Source organism: Hemicordylus capensis, chromosome 2 (genome assembly GCF_027244095.1).
Source record: "Hemicordylus capensis ecotype Gifberg chromosome 2, rHemCap1.1.pri, whole genome shotgun sequence".
In the NCBI taxonomy this organism is placed as follows: domain Eukaryota; kingdom Metazoa; phylum Chordata; class Lepidosauria; order Squamata; family Cordylidae; genus Hemicordylus; species Hemicordylus capensis.
Window position 1 is genome coordinate 312,232,893 of NC_069658.1, and position 21,383 is coordinate 312,254,275.

At 43.2% G+C, this 21,383-nt stretch overlaps 1 protein-coding gene across 9 annotated transcripts in view; it reads right to left on the minus strand.

Annotated features, from left to right (window-relative positions):
- The window catches only part of HDAC11 (histone deacetylase 11), a 110,332-nt gene that overhangs the window by 50,527 nt on the left and 38,422 nt on the right, over positions 1-21,383 (minus strand). For 8 of the 9 annotated variants that reach the window (XM_053299446.1, XM_053299443.1, XM_053299441.1 and 5 more), the window contains 4 exons: positions 16,361-16,477; positions 12,642-12,684; positions 3,650-3,726; positions 839-901 (listed from right to left, as the gene is read on the minus strand). In XM_053299446.1, coding sequence (XP_053155421.1) covers positions 839-901; positions 3,650-3,726; positions 12,642-12,684; positions 16,361-16,477 — 300 coding nt within the window. The remainder of the gene's footprint in view (positions 1-838; positions 902-3,649; positions 3,727-12,641; positions 12,685-16,360; positions 16,478-21,383) is intronic. The other variant, XM_053299449.1, reaches the window with a different exon arrangement.

The window sequence follows — 21,383 nt, forward strand, 5'->3', positions numbered from 1 at the left end:
ATCCACCATCTTGAATTGGGGTGGATGGCATCATCAAACTACGCCATTCAGATGTCCCTATGTGTGCCTACAACTGTACCAAATGTGGTTCAAGTCGGTTAAGCAGTCCACAAGTTAGCCTACTTGCGTCTTAAAACATTCACCTCTGCCATTTTGAATTGGGGTAGATGACATAATCACAAATTATGTCATTCAAGTTTCCCTGGGTTTCCCTACAACTGTTCCAAATGTTGTTCAAATTGGTTAGACAGTTCACAACTAAGCCCACTTGCACCTTGAACATTTACATGTCCGCCATCTTGAACTGGGTAGATGGCTTCATCACCAACTCCGCCATAGAGGTGTTCCTATGTGTGCCTGCAACTGTACGAAACTTGGTTCAAATCAGTCCAGGCATTGTGAGGCGCGCGCGCTCTCTCTCTCTCTCGCTCTCTTTCTCTCTCTTACACACACACACACACACACACACACACACACACACACACACGGGAGATCTCATATGCTTACTTTCCTTAAGGAAAGTAGGCTAATAAAAATATACCAATGTATAATTAAGGCAGTTTTTCTTTGATGGCTGTATGGATTCAAAAATTTCTCAAAAATGCCATTCATACTGTGTGTGGGGTTTTTTGTTGGCACTATAATGTCGTAACTGAGAACTCCTAAGAAAGTTAGGATTCCAAAATCCCATTAAATTAATGGGATTAATTAATCCCATTAATTAATGGGACTTGAGTTAAATTAAGATGAACCTTTCTCATTCTATAATGCTTAATCGTGACTAATTTTCTTAAGATACAACCTCTGATCTAATCATTTTTTAAATATAACAACTCACCTGATGTGCATCTAGATCGATAATAGTTGCCTTAGAAACGCCTTCTATTCTTTCAAATAAAAACTAGAATATAGACAAGAAATAAAAACACAGGAAAATAGGTGATTTTTATACTTAAAATTTCATTAGTCTGTGGTTGTATTTCACACTACTGGGTGAAATACCAATGTTGTAGTTTTATAGCTATTTTAACATCAAATAAAAACTTCAATTGTGAAATATTTTATTTTATTGATTTTTAAAGCTATACTGAGCATTTATCCAAATCATAAAATTAACTAATTTATTTTAATCCATGAAAAACAGTAAGACATAAGTTTTGGGCGGTATAAAAATATGTTAAATAAATAAAATAAAAATAAAAAACAGTGACAAAGCATATGCCCATTTATCCAGTCAGTGTATGTTCCTTATAATTATTTATTTGTTTAAATTTTCTTATATAGAGCCTCCTCCAAAGACTCTAAGTGATGAACAACAATACAAATACCAATAACAATAATAAGGTCTGTGACCTCAACACCATAGGGGCCACAGAAATCACCATCAGCCAATTACAAAAAGCAACTTTACTGGGAATAGCTTATATTCTGCGATGATATCTATAATAACAGCAACAACACTGATAATAAAATTCAGCCATCCCAGGTCCTTGGGAAGGACTCAATGTCTGGATAAAACAAACCAGTTAATAACACCTGTCTGACTGTGTAAACAATAATAATAAGGGCAAATGCCTGGTGAAACAGGTTAGGAGAATTGCCTTAAAAGCAGCCATGGAGGGGGCTGAACAAATGGGGTGGGGGGAAGAGTGTTCCAAAGAAGAGGAGCAGCCATAGAGAAGGCCTCCTACAGGCCCAGGCACCACGCACTACACCAGGGCCCAGGACACTAAGGAGTGCCAGCTGAGAAGACCTCACAGGGATACAACAGGCCGAGAGAGGCGATATTTATTTATTTATTTATTTTATTTAATTTTATTTAATTTAATTTAATTTAATTTAATTTAATTTAATTAAATTAATTTATTTATTAAAACATTTCTATACCGCCCAAAACTTACGTCTCTGGGCACTTTACAACAGAATAAAAACAAACTAAAACATTCGTTAAACAAAAATGGGGTGTGTGTGTGTGTGTGCAAAGCCCATAAGGGTTTTGTAGGTGAGAACCACCACTTTGAATTGGACCCGGAAGAGAACAGGCAACCAGTGCAGTGACTGTAAAAGAGGCGTGACACCATCAAATCTACAGCCACCCATAAGGAGGCAGGCCGCTGAATTCTGGACTAGTTGAAGCTTCCAAATTGTTTTCAAAGGCAACCCTAGTTAGAGCACATTACAGTAATCCAAACAAGGGGTAACAAAGGCATGAGTCAGTGTTGCCAGGGCCTGCTGGTTGAGAAAATCCCATACCTGGTGAACCAGCCAAAGCTGGGCAAAGGCACCCCTGGCCATGGCCTCCACCTGCTGTTCAAGCAGAGGCCGTGAGTCCAGTGGCATATCGAGGGGAAACGGCACCTAGGGTGCCCCCCCACCGCCCCCTCGGCCCCCACATACCTGGCAGCGGCGCGGCGCCCCCCAGGTGGCAGATTGCGCAGTTGGGAAGCGGCGCCAGGCCAGAAGGCAGGCTCGGCGCCGCTCTGCACTAGTCCTCGGCGGGCGATCTGCTGCGCCGCCGCTCAGCCCGCTACTAGTATAGGCCATCGCCAATGCCACGGGCGACCCGCCGCCGCCGCCTGGCCCGCCACCGCCAAATCGCCGCCACACGCCCGCCGCCACACTCAGCGGGCGATCCAGGGGGGTGCGGGAGGGAAGCCACTTTTTGCCACCCCCCACGTGACCCGCCGGGATGGCACCGGGGGCACATGCCCCCCCGCCCCCCTATCGTTACGCCTCTGCGTGAGTCCAGAAGGACCCCCAAACCGTGAACCATCTTTCTCAAGAGACAAGCAACACCGTCAAGAAATAAACTCACACACAGCAATTGGCCAGATCACAGACTGAACAAGAGCAACTCGGTCTTGGAGGGCTTCAGCCTGAGCTTGTTTTGGCCCACCCAGGTCCTGACAGCATCTAGGCACTGAGCCAGCACATGGATGGCATCACCTGTTTGGCCAGGGGTAGATATATAAAGCTGGGTATCATCAGCATATTGATGAAAACTTATCCCAGACCGACGGATGACCAGGCCCAGCGGCTTCATGTAGATGTTAAAGAGAATGGGAGCAAGGACCGAGCCCACAAGAAAGGGGCCAGGGTGCAGAACACTCACTCCCAATCAACACCAACTGGAATCACCCAGTGAGATAGGATAAAGTTACTCTCCTAGCCCTCCTTCAAATCTCACATTCTGTATAATGATCTGCACTTCTGTGGTTAAAGCTAAGAGATTTTGGCTCTAGGCACTGTCTAAATGGGAGATTGTCTGAGAATATACCACAGCTGAACCCGTACAATCTGGGACAGAGGCCTTAATCCTCTGTCTTCAAACTTCTCGGCTTATGGTTTTATGGAATTCTGCATCTGGATTTGACTTAGGAAGGGTACTTCTGTATTACTGTCTCCAGTCTCTTCAGTTTATTACTGAAGTATAAACAAATAAAATAAAACGAAGTGCACCTTCCCAAATTGTTTTTCTAGTTATCACATACCATTTACCTATCCTAGATCAATAGCTTTCATATCCATTTTTTCATATGGTGTTATTTGATTTATTAATTTACACTTTGTTTCTCAGATATATATAGGTGTGTTTATTTCCAGGAGAGGAGAGAATCAATGTTTTTGTCTTAGAATGAACCTTCCTTACCTTTATGGCCAATGTGATATCAGCATATGCACAAAATCCTCCACCTTTATCACTTGAACAGTGATGAAAGCCACCACCTACAAGAAGAAATGTTAAATCTGAAGAAAATATTTAACTGCAAAGCTATATGTTATGGATAATATGAATGTCACCATACATATGAATCTACTAAACAGATTGCTTTATTAGCCATGCTCCATTAGCAAAGACCATAAACAATGTTAATGACTAGACTCTCCAAAAATTCTAAACTGTTTTTTCTAGCCTGAATTGAATTGTTCTCCTGAATGGCTCCTGAATATTCTACATACTGATATTGTACATATCAAGCATAAACAGGTGTCATGTTCCACCAGATTTAACTTCCCCTTTTAATCTAGGAACAAGTTGTTCTGGTAAGAACTAATCTGCCTACTTTCCTTTCCTATCTCTTCATGAAAGATTATCTCTCCATTTATCTCTCTGGTTTTTTGTTTGCTAAATGAAGAATAGGACTGCTGAAGGTTTAACTGATTTCTGTCACTTGCGTTCCGGGGGACAAGATGGGAATTTTGATTATAAAATATTGGTGGATGTGTGGTTCCATATTGTACAAAGGTATATGTACAATATATGTACCTTTTACTTATGGCAGAATTTGTGTTTTAACACTTACATTTTTTTCTCCATTGAATTTTTATGTTTTAAATCGTTCTTTTGAAGCCAAGGTGGAGAGTTCTATGGGAGGTTTGAGGTTCATTTTCCCCTCTGATGATTAGATTTAGTTTTTTAGCCGTACCCCCTATTTCTTACAGATTATCTTAACTCATTCAAGTATACTTAAACATTATTACTCTGCACAAGTCCCCCACCCCACCCCTCTTGCTTTCCTTGCTGTGATGAGTCATTGCTCTAACTCATGTATGATTATGTCAATCTCAGAGATGTAACTGGTTTTATTTCTATTACTAATAAAAGCAAAAATTCTATTTTAAAAATATATCTATATATTTATTTCTCCTGGGTGTGCCAGGGAAAATGCGTCCCGGCAGCCCAGCTGATTGGCTGGACTACGGAGGCGCCTGATTGGCTGGCACACCCAGGAGGAGGAGAATTGGCTGGCAGCGAGCCAGGGCCACTGGTGGGCCCAGCCTGGCGACGGGTGGAGGCTGCGGGCCCGGCTGCGGCAAAGCGGTGGCGGGCCCAGCCGAGGGCAGAGGCAGTGAGGCAGCCCACGGGTGGGCAGCCAGCGGCGGGCCTCAATACCAGGGCAGAAGGTGCGGGTGGGGAGAGAGGTGGCCGGCCACAGAGACTGGCAAGCGGCAGCAGCGGGCACAGCAGGCCATGGAGGCGGCACTTGGCGTGGCGGGCCCGCCGGCGGGACAGGCCGCGGAGGCGGCTCTCGGCCAGGTGGTGCCGGGACTGGCCGCCAAGGCCAGGAGGAGCCCATGGGAGACTGGGGTGGGAGGGAACTGGGCGGCGGGACTTTCCTGTTCGCTGCCCAGGAGGAGGAGCGGTGGCGACCCGGTAAGTAGAACTTTTAAAAATGCAGGGGGAGAGGGCACGGGGAGGGGGAGGTGAGGGCAAGAGGGAGAGGGGCAGGTGGGAAGGGCAGGGGGAGGTCGAGTGGGGCAGGGGGAGGGGAGGGCAAGAGGGAGTAGGGCAGGGGGGAGGGGAAGAGGAAGTGGGGCGGGGGAGAGCAGGAGAGAGGAGCAGGGGGAAGGCAGGAGAGGGGAGCAGGGGAAGGGGAGGGAGGGCAGGAGAGACTGGGACTGGAGGGTGAGAGGGAGGGGAGGGTGAGAGAGAGAGAGGGGTGGGAGGGGGAGGGAGGGCAAGAGAGAGTGGGGTGGAAGGGAGGGGGAGGGAGGGCAAGAGAGAATGGGGAGGGAGGGCAAGAGAGAATGGGGTGGGAGGGAGGGGAAGATAGGCAAGAGTGTGGGGCAGAAGGGAGGGAGGGAGAGTGGGGCAGGAGGGAGAAGGGAACAGCCAGCCCCAAAGAGCGCACAGATGCTCTGTGCGGGTTCGCTAGTTAATTGATAATTACCATCCTCACAAGTTAGCCCACTTCAGCCTTAAACATTCACATGTCCGCCATCTTGAACTGGGGTGGATGACATCATCACAAACAACACCGTGGAGTTGTCCCTAAGTCTCCCTCACTACAACTGTACCAAATTTGGTATAAATTGGTTAGGCAGTCCACAAGTTAGGCCACTTGCACCTTAATCATTCACTCATATGCCTTCTTGAATCAGGGTGGATGACACCAGTCCAAACTAGGCCCTTGAGCGGTTGCTATGTCTTCCCACACCTGTGGCAAATTTGGTTCAAATCAATTAGGCAGTTCACAAATTACCCCACTTTTATCTTAAACATTCATGTATCTCCCATCTTGAATTGGGATGGACATCATCACAAACTATACCATTGAGGTCTCCATATGTGTCCCTACAACTGTTCCAAATTTAGTTAAGATCATTTAGGTGGTTCACAAGTTAGCCCACTTGTGCCTCAAACATTCATGCAACCACTTGTGCCTCAAATGTTTACACATAAGAACAGACCTGCTGGATCAGGCCCAAGGCCCATCTAGTCCAGCATCCTGTTCCACACAGTGGCCCACCAGATGCTGCCGGAAGCCACAGGCAGGAGTTGAGGGCATGCCCTCTTTCTCATCATTACTCCCCTGCAACTGGTACTATAAGAAAGTACCAACTGGTACTTTCAACTGGTACTATAACTCGTACTACACATCCGCCATCTTGAATCGGGGTGGATGACATTATCACAAACTATGCCATTGAGGTTTCCCCATGTGTCCCTCATGTGCCATTGAGGTTTCCCCATGTGTCCCTACAAGTAGGCTAAAAATGGTACACGCTTGAGAGGCATATCAAGGGAAAATAGCACCCAGAGCAAGCACTGAAATTGCACCCCCACACACACACCATCCAAACATCTGACACCCATCTTTCAGATAACTAATTGACTGTTCACAACTTCCCCACACATTTCTAGGTAAAGTATGTTCTTTGCTGTATTTTAAGCCTTTACTTTAATAGTTTACAGGAACCAATTCTTTGTTGCAATGTACTTTAACCTTGATTTAGCTTGACATTTATGCCAGAGAGAGAGAGAATAACCACATGTATAGTAAACTACTGAATCAGGTAAATGCTTTTTTCTTTTTACAAATCACACACAGAGATATATTTCATTTTTTAAAAAATCATACTAGCACTGGATCAAGAATACTTTCATATGCAATGACAGAACTCTGTGATCCTAATTCTAATCACATTTCCTTCAAGTCAGTGTAGTCTTACTTTTAGTAAGTGTTTTTTGAGTAGCACTGCAATAAGTGTCTTTCTTAAAGCAACCCACATTTTAATATATTTAAAATAAACCAGTTATTCTCTTTTGATTTCTTTGGGTATCATTTTCTTCCTGTAAGGACGATGTGAATTGAGTGATGAAAAGGACTGTTCTAGTTGGTGGGTAAAGCGTTGCTGTTGATAGCAATGCCACATGCCCTGCCTCCCCATTTTACTTTTTGAAGCAATCTGTGTAACTGGACAGCTTACACACTCCTACACCAAAAAGAGGTGGTCCAGTGTCTCTCAGTCTATTTTACATTGTCCCCGAATGTTAATAAGAACAGCCCTGCTGGATCAGGCCCAAGGCCCATCTAGTCCAGCATCCTGTTTCACACAGTGGCCCACCAGATGCCGCTGGAAGCCACAGGCAGGAGTTGAGGGCATGCCCTCTCACCTGCCATTTCTCCCCTGCAACTGGTACTCAGAGGCATCCTGCCTTTGAGGCTGGAGGTGGCCTGTAGCTCTCCGACTAGTAGCCGATAAGAATATTTAGCTTAAACGTAAGTGGTCATTTAAGAGTTGTGCTCACGAATGCATGTACTTTCCCAGCCCAAGATTATCATTTACAGCCCCGCTCCCATACTCAACTTTCTTACAACTTGAGGAGACGCTCTCCTAAGTGCGTGAGTGTGAAAGAGAGGGTGGACTTTGAAGAGCAGGAATGTCTTTGGTTCTTTTGCTCTGGTTTTGTTTTGTTTTTAAATCTGATAGGTCATTTATTACTGAGGCTGAATTAAATGAGATAAACAATTATCTCTCTCTCTCTTCCCCCTCACTTCTTTAAAAGCAACTTTCATTGTTAGAAAGAGAGGAGCGACTGTTTCGCTCTGGCAAAAACCTTTCTGTGCACCAAAAAGCTCATATTACAATAATCTGTACAGTGAGTAGTGACAAAGCTCCTGTCTTCTGTGTGTTGTTCATGGACTAACCCCTGCTGGAAATGTGTCACTGCTGAATGAATGGGCAGGTTTCGGCTTTGTGGGCACTGCAGCTGCTTACTAGAGCAGAGCAAGCTCTTCTAGAAGGCAGAACGAGGAGAGTGCTTGGGGAGGGGGCAGGCGCAGGAGGGAGGGAGGGAGGGAGGACAGAGGGAGGATGGAGATGGCTTCTGGCTCGCCTCCGCTTCCCTCCCCATGAACTGGAGGAAAGAAGGGAAACCTGGGCAGGCTGGGCTGGAAGTGCATTCCGCCCCCAAGGAGAAAATATTCAGAGCGGAGTCTAACGTGAAGTGCCCGAGGACTCCTGAACATTGTACTAGCTAAAAATATGTCTTTCTCCCTCTGCTTTTACAGCATCGGAGCAAACATCTCCATTAAAAAGGGTGGGGAATAACAGGCAAACTAATTCCTGCTAAAGTAAGCATCCCGCTCTCAGCAACAGAACCAAGAGTTTCCCCAGACCCCACCAATGAGAGAGAGAGAGAGAATGAGAATCTTTTCTTTGTGTTTGAGAGCAGTTTACACTTACTTTGGACTCACTGGGGGAGAATGGAGGCATCGGAGATTGGAGGACTTTAGATGATAGGCGGGAGGAGGAATTTTCCTCTCCCCACCCCTTCTCCCTCTCCCAGTAACTTGGAGGACAGAAGCCCCCCTCCCGCTCTCCTACAAGCCCCTCCTTGCAGCCCCCTCCCTCACGTTCTTGTGCCAGCAAGAAAGGAGAGTGGGAGGCAGATGAGGCCAGTCGGTGAAGGCAGACAGTAACCCTTCTCCCACCAAGAAAAGAAAGCAAGCCTGGCCCAAGGTTAAACCCTTCTGCTTCCTGCAGAGCCAGCATGGAAACGAGAGAACTCCCACTCAGTCTCCAGCAAGCTGACAGTCCCCGGAAGTTGAGAGCTTCCCACACCCCCTCCTCACAGCTGCCTCCAGTCTAGCCCCTCTCCCTTGCTGCTTTGCAATCTTTCCAAGCTATTCCTGCTCTGATTCCTGCAAAGAAATACAGGGCAAGCACACAGCACTGGCCACGGTCACAGGGGGAGGGGGCGCCCAAACAGCAGAAATGGGCGGACTTCGGACCTGACTCGTGCAATCACAATCAAGCCAGCCCTCATGGGTAGAGTTCCGTGTGGGAGGGGAAGGGAATGGGGTGAGGGAAGCACCCCGGGCGGGGGCGGGGGGGAATCTCACCAAGAATGCCTCCAAGAATGCCTCCGGGGGGGGGGATGAGGGAAAAAAAATATTTTTTTGAGGAAAAGAAAATATATATATATATATATATATATATATATATATATATATATATATATATATATTTGGTGGTGGGGCTTTTGTGGTGCATGGAACTGCACCCCCTTTAAGCTGTGCCCAGGGCACGTGTCCTGGCTGCCCCACCCTGGATACGCCTTTGGGTGTGTCTAAACCCAAGGAACTCTACCCACATATGAATAAGCAAGTGTGTATGGAGTTACTGGAGTTGGTCTTGAAGTTAGCATTTATCAGCAATATCAACAGTGAAAAACTTTAAAACCCAATTAACACAACTTAAGCATCAGAGTAAAAGACACAAGATCACAAAGGACTTAAGCAACAATAAAAATCAGATAATCAGAATTCCTCTTCAAAGAGAGAAACAACAGCCTTTTCATCATATAAAGTGTGTCATCAAATCAATTTCAACTCCTGGTGCCCACAAAGCCCTGCGGTTTTCTTTTGGTAGAATACAGGAGGGGTTTACCATTGCCTCCTCCCACGCAGTATGAGATGATGCCTTTCAGCAACTTCCTATATCGCTGCTGCCCAATATAGTTGTTTCCCATAGACTGGGAAACATACCAGCAGGGATTTAAACCGGCTACCTTCTGCTTGTTAGTCAAGCATTTCCCCGCTGTGCCACACTGCTAAAACAGTTTACAGTTCTTTACTTATAATTTGTCTAGGCCATATCTGTGGTAAGCCTAAAGAAGTTATTCTATATTTCATTTTTGGACTGATGTATGAAAATGACTTCAAAAGCACTAGTCTTGTAACTTTATGAGATGCAGTCCTTTAAAGGTTACTCAAGAAAAATGTCATTGCAGCATGTTGTAGGTGGAAAAAATCTGAACACACAACTCTGGCTAATCTCTTTAAAAGCATTGTTTATGTGAATATTAAACATCAATAATTTACAGGTTGGAATAGTCTATAATCTGTATATCAAAATGCTAAAACGGAAGCTTTCTGCTATTTATTCATAAAAGCTGAATGGTTAAAAATGCAGCATAGAGAGGAAAATGTAAAGATAAATCCTGAATTTATTACTTCAGTTTTCATTATTCAACTGTTTCTACCTCAGTTTAAAAAGCATTAGGTCACAATCCAAGGAAGCATTTGCATATGCAAGCAAAAATTGTGTTTTAACACAAAGGTAGCCCCTCACAGGCATATTCCTAGAAGCAAAAAGGGTTTTTGTGAGAAGGAGAGAGCAGCAAAAATTGCTTTCTCCTTCCCCTCTGCCCATACTGTGCTGCGAGCCAAGCCTCTCCTGCACTTAGTTTAGTGGCTCCTTGTGAGGATAGAGTTCTTGCTCCATCTTTGTAAGGCGGATCAGAATATCAGTCAAAGCTTTCTTTCATGTTTCTGCCACAATCATTCCAATAAGACACAAAGATAGACATAACTAAAAAAAGTCTATCTAAAACACTTGGATCTTTCACTTTTTACCATCTTGTCATGGATATCCTGCTTAAATCTCAAACACATTACACCGAAGGCTTCTGTCTCTTACGGCAATGTTCTCTCCTCTCCCGAAACTGTCTGTCACTGTCTTTCAGACATATAACCTGGGAGTCCATTTAAATCAGACTTCTAATTTTTCAATTCAATTTCTAATCTTTCCATTTCAGTGATTCAGGCTTCTAATTTTTATAGCAATATTCTCCCTCCTTCCTAAATTGTCAGTGAATGACACCCAGACTAACACAGAGCATGTGCAATGAACAAAACTGCACTAATGAAGGAAGACTGTGTAGCTGCGTGATGACCTAGGGATGTTCAAAAAATTCAGGAAGAGGTTTCACAACTGGAAGCACACCATCTTCTTGCACAAGATCAAACATGTTTGCACTAGCACAACACTACTCTGGAATGCAAGCTCCAGACATAGCACATCTGGCTAGTGCAATAGCCTTGCACAAATGCTGTGTTAGTATGGAACATAGGAAGCTGCCATATACTGAGTCAGACCATTGGTCTATCTAGCTCAGTATTGTCTTCACAGACTGGCAGTGGCTTCTCCAGGGTTGCAGGCAGGAATCTCTCTCAGGCCTATCTTGGAGAAGCCAGGGAGGGAAATTGAAACCTTCTGCTCTTCCTAGAGCGGCTCCATCCCGAGGGGACTATCTTACAGTGCTCACACTTCTAGTCTCCCATTCATATGTAACCAGGGCAGACTCTGCTTATCTAAGGGGACAAGTCATGCTTGCTACCACAAGACCAGCTCACCTCTCTGCCACTGCTGTTAGCCACTGCTTTCCCAACACATAACCTAGGGGTTCATTTCAATTATTATTTCCATCTTATCCCACTTACAGGTCATTGTCAGGTCCTGCTGGTTTCTTCTCCTCTGCATTTGTCCTTTTCCCTCTGCTGTGATTGTTAAACATACTAATGACTGCTCTGATAACCTTCCATCTTGATTTCGCATTCATCCTCAGTAAACTTAAAACATCTGTTTCATGGTTCGCTCTCTTCACTGTCAACCCTCGCTTGAAATCTTACATGGTTTCTAGTACAGCATCTAGCCTCTGTCACTGAAAGCTTTATTGCTGCATCCCTGACTATTTTTCTACTTAAATTTCTTTCTTCTCTTTTCACCTCTCTAAAACATATAAATATTCATCTGTTGATGGCAGCGTTGTTTCCTCAGTTTCTGCAATCTTCTGTTTTCTTCCTTACGCCGGCAACATTCTCTCTCTAATCATAAAACCATATTTCTTTCCTCCTCCCTATCCTTCATCAAAAACTACTACTTTAGAAAAGCCTTTTCAGATTTGAGAAATCTAATTCTGAGGCTTCATTTTTATTATTTCTAAGACTGCATGCCCACTACCACTATGATGCCTCCGGTCCAGCCTGCCGTCAGCAGCAGCCCCCAGCTACGCCCCGTGTCTGATGTCAGACGCAGGGGGCGTGGTTTCACTTGCAAACGGGGCTGCATGTTGCGTTTCCAAGCAAATTCTGGCCAGTGCCACGTTTGCAGCAGTGGCTCCGTTTCTGAGAAGCTTAGCCAGCACTAGCTTTCCAGCCTGGCTGGGAATGCATCTCGCTGCCTTTAAAAGCAGAGAGAGCATATGCAAAGTTCCTCTTGAGTGAGAGGAACTCTCCTTTAGTTCATGGAATGAACTTCCAGCACTGGAGCACTACTGTGCTAAAGGTCTGAATGCCATCCTTTGAGTTAGATAGGGTCCCCACCACCACCCTTTGTGATCCGCACCACCCTTTGTGATCCCCACCACAATCTATGCAATCCACAGAAAATTGCCACTACAGAATCAGAAAAAATGGGTAAAAATAAAAATGTGATTTTTAAAAAATATATAAATGCATCTTCTGTTATTACTTTTTTCCAATTCCTGTCCTGGTACAACAAAGGCAAGATCAGTAGAACTTTAAAAGAAAACAACACGATAAACAGGATGTAACTATATTGCTACTTACCAACATTAATTGCCCATCCTCTCTCAATAGCAAGTTTCCCTGCCTTTAAAAAAAGGATGAAAATTTGCATGAATATTGGGACGTTTTTATTTAGTAATACAGGTATTCACTGAGCATCTCAATCCAAGCATTTCTAATGATCTTAAACGATAAACAAAATTGTGTTAAATTGACTTACTGAATACTTACCAAAGTAAAGCATGCTGTACTGGACTCTTCAGAATAATGGCTGATATCCAGACTAACACTGTGCATGATGAATATTGTTTTATGTGTGCAACAGGAGAGGGGTGATTTCTACTAATATCCCCTTCTCTCAATAACTCTCTGCCTCCTGAAAATGTGACAGTGGAATCAACAGGAACATCTTATCAGGAGGTACCAAGGACTAGAAAAGGAAGGCAGGATAGGCTAAAATCACTCCTTCCTCGATGTGCCTGCAGAACATTATTCAGTGCATGCAACACTAGTCTGGATATCAGCCAGTGTAAATGAAAAATTGACTTTAACCAAGACATTCTGTGTGTCGTGGCTGATTTCAGAATTAATATTAAATTTGCTATGTAAAGTTGAACACTGACCCCTAGTAGCCAACCTGTAAAATGCATAATAATTGAGCATGAAAAAAATGTGGAATTGATCATGCATCAAGTTGTAAAGCTTCTGAATTCAGCAATCACGATACAAACATTGACTGTTCCAGAAAAATCTAACAATCCCTTTTGGCTTTATAAGATCTACAAATGGCTAGTACATTACATTTTTAAAAAATTAATTCACAGTGGGAACAATTAATAATTCTCCCTGAAGTATAATTTATACTAGCAAATTAAGTTATTGTTTATTTTTGTACAATACTTTCTTATTCCTTTTGTAAGAGGCATTAAAAGGAAAGACCGAATTAAGTCAGAATGAGGAAAATCCAAAAATAATTGTTAACAAGCAGAAGCCACACAAAAAAGGGAAATCTAAACATGAATGTTCACCTTATGGAGACATTTTTGTCCCAATATAATGCTTATAAGTGAACAATTGTGAATTCTTTATAGTAGAGAGACTTTTAGGAAGGTTCTATTTTTATCAGTACAAAACTGTTGTGGAAAATCGCTTCCAAAGTAATACTCCATGAGCACAAAGCTCTTTCTGTGAATAGAAGGCACATTGCACCTGCACAAGGGATCCTTGTGGGCAGAAGGACCTCTTGCGAAAACTCAGTGCTACTTTTATTTATGGAAGAAGTTTTGCACTGACAGTATTGTCTAGATATCACCCATTGTGAGCAGGGCAGGACAAACTCAATAAAAAATGTGACAAATCATGCACTTCTTGGTACCATTTATAAGTTTCTAATTGTTTCATGGACTTGAAGCAATCCAAGTTTAAACAGCTATTACTATTACTAATAAGGAAGAAAATCACTCTCATCAAATGGAGAAAAATCAATTACTATAATTTGCAATACGATTAAATTTGTTGCATCCATCACCCTCTGCATTATCAGTAAATAAAAGGTTACTCTAGTCAACTGAAATTTAATACAGAAGTTTTCTTATAAAGCAGTGTTATAGGCATGATGTTGAACATACGTACATTCATGACAAATTAACTGCATAAACTTCTCCTTCTTCTACATTTAAACACTTAGAAGCTCTTCTCACGATCTGTGAGAAGAGCTTATGTCGGGCTTGCGGGGAGAGCAGGCTTAGCCCGCTCTGCCCGCAGATGAGCAGCCATTCATAGCTGGGCGGCCGGATCAGCCGCCCACACGGCTGCCAGCTCCATCACGAAGCCGGCAGGGGCTGCAGGGATTCGGGGCCACATGGCCCCCGGGTGTCCCAGGATGCCCCACATGAGTGCACGGGGCATCCTGGAAAGACCCCCGAGCCAGGGAGTTTGCTTGCAGCCTCCCGGCAGGGGTCTCCTCATGTGTTGCTGCAGCGTGGAGCCGCACCACAGCAGCACACGAGCAACCAAACAGGGTTAGAGGAGCACTAGCTCCACTAACCTCGTTTAAGGGGAGGGGTACTTTAGGTGGTTTGCTGCCAGGAGCTGCGCAGCTCCCGTGGCAGCAGACGACCAGGAGAAATCGGGCTAGGCTGATTTCTCCTGGTCGTGTGAATAACTTCTTATATTCTTTTTGCATCATCTAGTTTGAGAACACCCACTACAAATATTGATATTTATTGGCAGCCTTAGTCAGGATTCATTCCTTTCTCCAAGACAGATTAATTCCTATGGCGAACAAGAGTGGATTTTCTAACAAGCATTTACAATGCAAATAACAGGTGCGTGATTTTACTAATTTTATAGTTTTTAAATGTCAGGTCATATTGTGTGTGTGTGTGTGTGTGTGGTGGAGGCAGTGTGAGAGAAAGAGAGAGATTGCATCTGCTGAGCATAATCCCTTATGCATGCTTACTTGGCAGTAAGTAGCAGAGAATTCAGCAGGGCTTACTCTCAAGTAAATGTTGCATGAAATTGCAGTTAATTCTATGCAACATACCTAGTTCCTCAAATAAAGCCTCATTGAACTCAGTGGGGTTTACTCCCAAATAACTGTTGTGTGCATAGGGTTGCAACCCAAGGACATATCCTAGAAGCGTTTATTTGTGAGAAAGGGAGAAATAAGGTTTGTTTGTTTTTTAAGAAAATTGCAAAACATAAATGTATGCAATAAAATTGCAACTTCTACCAAAAAAAAAAACCAACAACAACCCTACACCAAATTTTACTTTCATGGAACAAGACCTCTATGCATGTATTTGCTTTTTTCTGTGGCTTCATTTTTAAATTTGCACCTCATTTGCAGGGAGTCCTAACTATTGGGAATGGGAACTGGCAATGTCACTAGTCAATTAACTGTCTATCTATGTACCTCTGAAGATGTATGTGTGAGAGAAAATGCAGTACACAGGGAAAGAGAAGTGTACAATCTGTATGTGGGCAGGCACTGGCACCTATGGAAACCGAGCAACATCTATAAGACTTGAAAAAAGAGTGTGCATGCATATTCGTGAGAGGAAAGGAGACTAGTGAACTCTGAGTGTGGCCAAATACCTTGTGGTATTTTGAAGTGGTGTGTAATGTGGGTGTACACAGGTGCTGCCTAAAAGTGGGCACTCAGAACTCCAATCTCCAGTTGTTCTTAGCCTGCAAGGGGTAGGGAAGGTAATGCTGAGGTTCCAGGGAGGTGAGAAATGCAGGCACTGCTGACAGAAGAAGGAGGCTATTGAGGGAAGAAAAGGCATGTAGGAGAGCAAGCAGGGAGAGAGAGGGCATTGCCACTTTCCATGGTGACATCTACAATTAACCAGTCTAAGGGCATAATTCTTTTACTCACAGCCAACTAAGGCATGAAGTTAACACTAAATAGCCAGTTGCATAGCACTGATGTGAATGATGGAGATTTTGGTCGAGAAGTAAACACTCTTATAGATTGGAGAAAACCACGTCTAGTAATTCCCCACCATCCAACACTTTTTAAAAAGTTATCTCAGTAAGTGAGGTTGGACCCACCTACAGTTAGCTGTGCCTACCCAATAGCTGCAGCTATTGTTACCCCTGGCTCTGCCTACCATTAGGTGGCCTGAGCTTTGCCCCACCAGCCCCAGTGGGCACTAGCTACCACTGCTTGTCCTATTAATTTCAAAGAAATTTCCATTGAGTCAGGATGCAGCCACTGAGAATGAAAAGCAAAATAATGAATTTATGCTCCTTACCATTATTGTTCCCCCAGTTTGTGTTCTTAGGGGCCTTAGTACCTTCCTCTGAACAAGGAAATTGGGCAAAAAGAGAACAGGTGGGATTTCTGTAATTGTAGCCACAACAAATGACCACTAGAAGGGGGGAAAAGATTAAGAATTAGTTCCTAAGTAACTTGATTTTTAGTCATTATTCAGTGTAATGCAACAATATGCAAAGCAAAACTTTATGAATTGTAAATAATTACAAAAAGCACCAATGAGGTCCTGCTAAGATGCTGGCAAGCAAACTGGAAGAGTAGATTAAAATGAATATATAGTCAGATCACTAGTCTCAGAAATAAAAACGATGGCTGATACTCTGTGCAGAGTAGCACAGGCAGTTCTCAACCATCTGTGTACTGCTGTAGACATCTAAAGCAATATCCACAGTGTTGCACAAGAATGCCGTTGTGCTAATACCTGAAGCTGCGAAAACACAGTTGTGCAACACTACTTTCATTTTTAGATGCTCACAGCAATGCAGACGGTTAAGAACCACCTGCATTACTCAGTGCAAGATGTCAGCCATCTTTTGCTGTTCTTTAATATGTTGGCTGATACTCAGACTAGTGTGGCACTAGTGCAATGAGATAACTTGTGCACACTTAAGAAGTTTGTGGAGATATGTGAAGCTGTCGTGCACCTCGATGCTGTGCAACCACGGGACACATACAAAGTTCTGCAACACATTGTGCAGCCTGCTGTGTGAAATGCTCATGTCAACATCTTCCACTTGTGCAAAATCTCAACTGTGAGATGTTCCTTTCTTTGAGCAACATCATTGTGCTATTTCCTTGCACTAGGGCAACAGCATTATGCTAGCACTTGTCTGGATGTAGGCCACTTTTTGGATTCTTATGCCAACTGTAGCCAGAAAACAGTGGCTGACATCCTGACTAAAGAAGCACTGGTGTAACAGGAGAAGCAAGTTTGTTGCAGACTAACACAGCACCGGTGCTAGTGTGTGTGTGTTGTGGAATTTCAACAACCTCCCCTTCCCTTGGAAGCCGCTTGTGTCTCTTGAAAATATGTCCCTAAGTACCTAGAGCATTTCCTGGGGGGGAAGCAGTCACTGAAATTTGCCCTCACCACAAAGCCAGCAGTGGAACTGAGTTCGTTGAACTTTTCAGACACATCAGTGCTTCTCCCATTGCCCTGGTGCTTCATAAGGATGCCAGCCACCATGTCCAAGTTGCTTCTTATCTTCAAATAGGCAGGAAACTTTGATGGCATTAAACATTTAGTTGTACTTACTGCTAAAATAGTTTATATTAATACAGCCCAAAGAATAAACCATATATTTTAAGTATTTATTAATAAATTGACTGTTTATGAAACAGTCCTATTTTAAAGAACCGAAAGCCTTGCATGCTCAGATATGATTGTTTTAACTAGATATTGGAAGAAAAAGAAGAAAAGTGGTTGGGTAAAATAATGTTGGGGCAATAAGAAGTCAAAAACAATCTGATCTGCTAAACATGTAGTTTTGTCTTTTTGAGAAAATATTGCCCTTATGCCATTTACATTTATATGTTCTTGACACCAACAAGGGCTGATTAAGGCACAAAATAGGTGTGATACTCAGTTGCAAGTATATTTCCCCCATTAATCTTTTTTTTAAAAAACCATAAGCTGTTACAGAAACTACCATTTTGAACAGAGGGCCATTAAGGGGAAGGCCTTCTTAATCCTTTTACCTGCAACCATTTCACCTTACCCTCACTAGCTGTATTACCACTTGCCCGCCTAGGGCAAAAAAAATCAGGGAGTATCAAAGCAGGTTGGTATAGCTGTGGAGAGATCATGGGGAGGTGTGGGTTGCAGCTCTTCAAAAAGGGCAGAAGGCTCCTAGACTAGCAGGACACTGGAGAACTACCACCACCAGCAGCTGGGTTCAGAAGCTCTATGAAATCCTCTTACACCACAGCTACATAAATTCAGCCCTCCTGAAGATGTTGGACTACAACTCCCATCATTCCTGGCTATTGGCCATTGTGGTTGGGGGTGATGGGAGTTGTAGTAAAAAAACAACTGGAGGGCCAAATTTGTGCAACCATGTCCTACACTTTGCATCCAGAACTTGAGAGTTAGAGCTCTGAGTTGACCAAGGAGACATGTCTGTTCCTTGCTTACTAAAGTGAGTAATGAGTCATTATGCCTATGGGAAATGGGGAGGCAGGGTGTTAGGTTCCAGAATGGACAAAAAAGGTTTAAAAATCATGGGGGCGGGGGGAGACAGCAAAAAAAAAAGAGGTATAAATTATTGAAATTATTCACTATATCGTGCTCCAGGGGGTCTACATGTGCCCAGGAATGTCCCCAAGTCTGGGAAATGCCCCCCAAAAACTGTGAAAAATCATGGGGGCAATCCTTAAAAAACCCCACAAATGATCCACAAAATGGTTCTTACAAAGTGGCAGCCAGAAGTGACCTCTGCTATCACTTCCATCCCTCTAAGAACAATGGATACATGGGTTTTAAACCTTTTGTATCCATGGATAATGAAAATGGGTGTCAAATGGGTGTCACCCATGAATACGTGAAACTGTGGATATTGCGTCCATGTATAACGAGGCTTGCGTGTACACACATTGTAGTGATTAGCGACCTGGCAAATGGCAGATTTAAGCCCAGCCTTTGTCTCAAAGCAAGCCCATGTGGGGAAAAGAAAAATGCTGCTTCATTCCTCCCATGTTTGCCCAACAAAGGCTGTCCCCTTGGTAATCGCAGCCACCATGCCCACTTTTTATTAACAGAGTTTAATCCCTCCCTGGTGTGGGCGAAATTCCAAGAAAACTCTCTTTCATTTAAGAAATGGAAAAATACAAAAACCTCCCATTTATAGCCTACGGGTAAGGAGAAAAAACTTGGCAGTGTGCTGCAGAGCAATCAAACTTGAGGCATGTTTGCACCCCTTTCCAGCCCCACCTTTCCTGAGTTGAATATGCACTCAAAGAGGCTGGTTAAAATTGTAAAGGACCAAAAAGAAAAATAACCTTTATTCAAAATACTACAGACTGCTTCAGTCTGGAATACAGCTAGTGGGCAGGCTAAACCTGGACCGGGTCTATTGTCTATTCAAGTCCAGAAATTGATCCTGGAGGAGGGGCACCTCCTCCCATTCCTGTTTGGAAAAAGGTCCAGTGGGGAGAAGGCTGGGGGAGACACCTTCCAGACAGTTAGCCTCTGGTCCACATATCCCCCCACAGGACTACATACACCTGGGCCTGGTCTGCCCTGCCCCTTGAGAACAGGGTGGTCAAAACGTCACCATCCAGCTTGCTGTTGTTTTTGTTGTTGTTAATGTTTGAATTTGTTAATGAAGTTCCTGTGCCTCTTTACCATATATTTTAGTGTTTGTCTCCTTGCTCTCAACACAAATATCTGATCTTCTAAGCAATCGTTTACATTACTGCAAATTGTTCATGCAGAACTGCAAACCAGTCAATTTCTCCTGTAAATGCATTTAAAATTTTCATAATTTCATAATTTGCAGAAAGAGTGCTTTCCCTGCAAAATGCTTCAACATCATCTTTTGTTGCATTCTTAGTGGCTGAAGTCTCAGAAAAAACTACCTATCCCAGATCCATCCGTGCCACTCAGAGGCCTAGAATATAATTTAGAGGATAAAAAATGCCTTTTAAACAGAAATTACAGGAGGCAAGGTAACACCTTGAGCACACACACACCCCCCACCGGAATGAAGAGAACCTGATGCGGCCTGTCTCTTGCCCACACTCAATGCCAGGTAAAGGAGGAAGCGAAGATGAAAGGAAAGGATGAGGACAAGGGTCCGAATGACATGCCAGGTTTCCGACATGACACAACATGACAGCTGGGAAGGGCCAAGATGTGCCACTGTTGGGTAGGAATCAGAAGTTCTGGGACATCCACAGGCCTAACAGCTGCTATCTTCAAAACTTCCCAAAGAAGCTGATCAAAGTTAAGCACTGTTATACATTCTTAGCAATTTCTCTAATCAGCAATAAGTGTTAAAGGTGCTAAGCTACAAATTAAGTTCATAAATAATATTTTCTCAAACTATATCTACTGTTTGAGAAAATGGCTATCATCAGAAGACAGACAATCCTGATATAAAAGGCTGGTTTCTGACCATAACCATCTGAAAGTTTTCAAATGATCTGTTATTGGCAGTAATTTCCAGTGGTATCATGATTTTACTTCAAGATAGGTTTCTCAACTTTTGATGGTATTAAAAAACTGGACCGCACAAACATAATTTGTTTAGCAATTCTCCATGGTAGGCAGTCTAAAAGAGATCACAGGTGATTATTCCCTATGTGTTCATGAAACTATTTCTTATTCTAAACTGCTAGCTTTAAGGGTTTCTGTAGAGCTGGACAACATTTTCAACACACTAGATTCTATCCCACCTCCACTCCAAATCTTGTAATACATTCACAAATATCAAAACTACTAGAAATGGCATGCATACCCTATTAGGAGCTAGAATTTCCATAAACAATTGTTGAAGCAACATCTTCAAGTCTTTCTGGCCACTTTCAGGTGCTTCCGCTCACCGCCTAGTCCTCTGATTATGGAGACGATTAGACATAGCTTCTTAAACTATGACTATAAATATTTTCTACCTTAAAGATAGGTAGAGGACTCTGTATACTCTTTGACCTAGTTTTTAAAGGTACTTTGTACAAGTTCCTTTCATAAATCAGTAGCTACAGAAACAATTATCATATGTTTATAGGAATATACAAAAAGGTAATATATGGTTCAATGTAGAAAGCAGAGAAAATGTTTAATGCCAACAACTTTAATGCTAACCTTTTCAGTACCTCACTTTGAAGCACAATATTATTTTTGGCATAGATTTTAATAATTTAGAAAGACATCAAGAACAGAGAAGGAACATTTAACTACAAAGGCAATGTACAGAGCAATGACTGATAATGACAATGATCTCAGTGCAGTACGTCACTAATGCAGGCTGCAATATCATTGGTCACCAGCAAAATTGCACAAT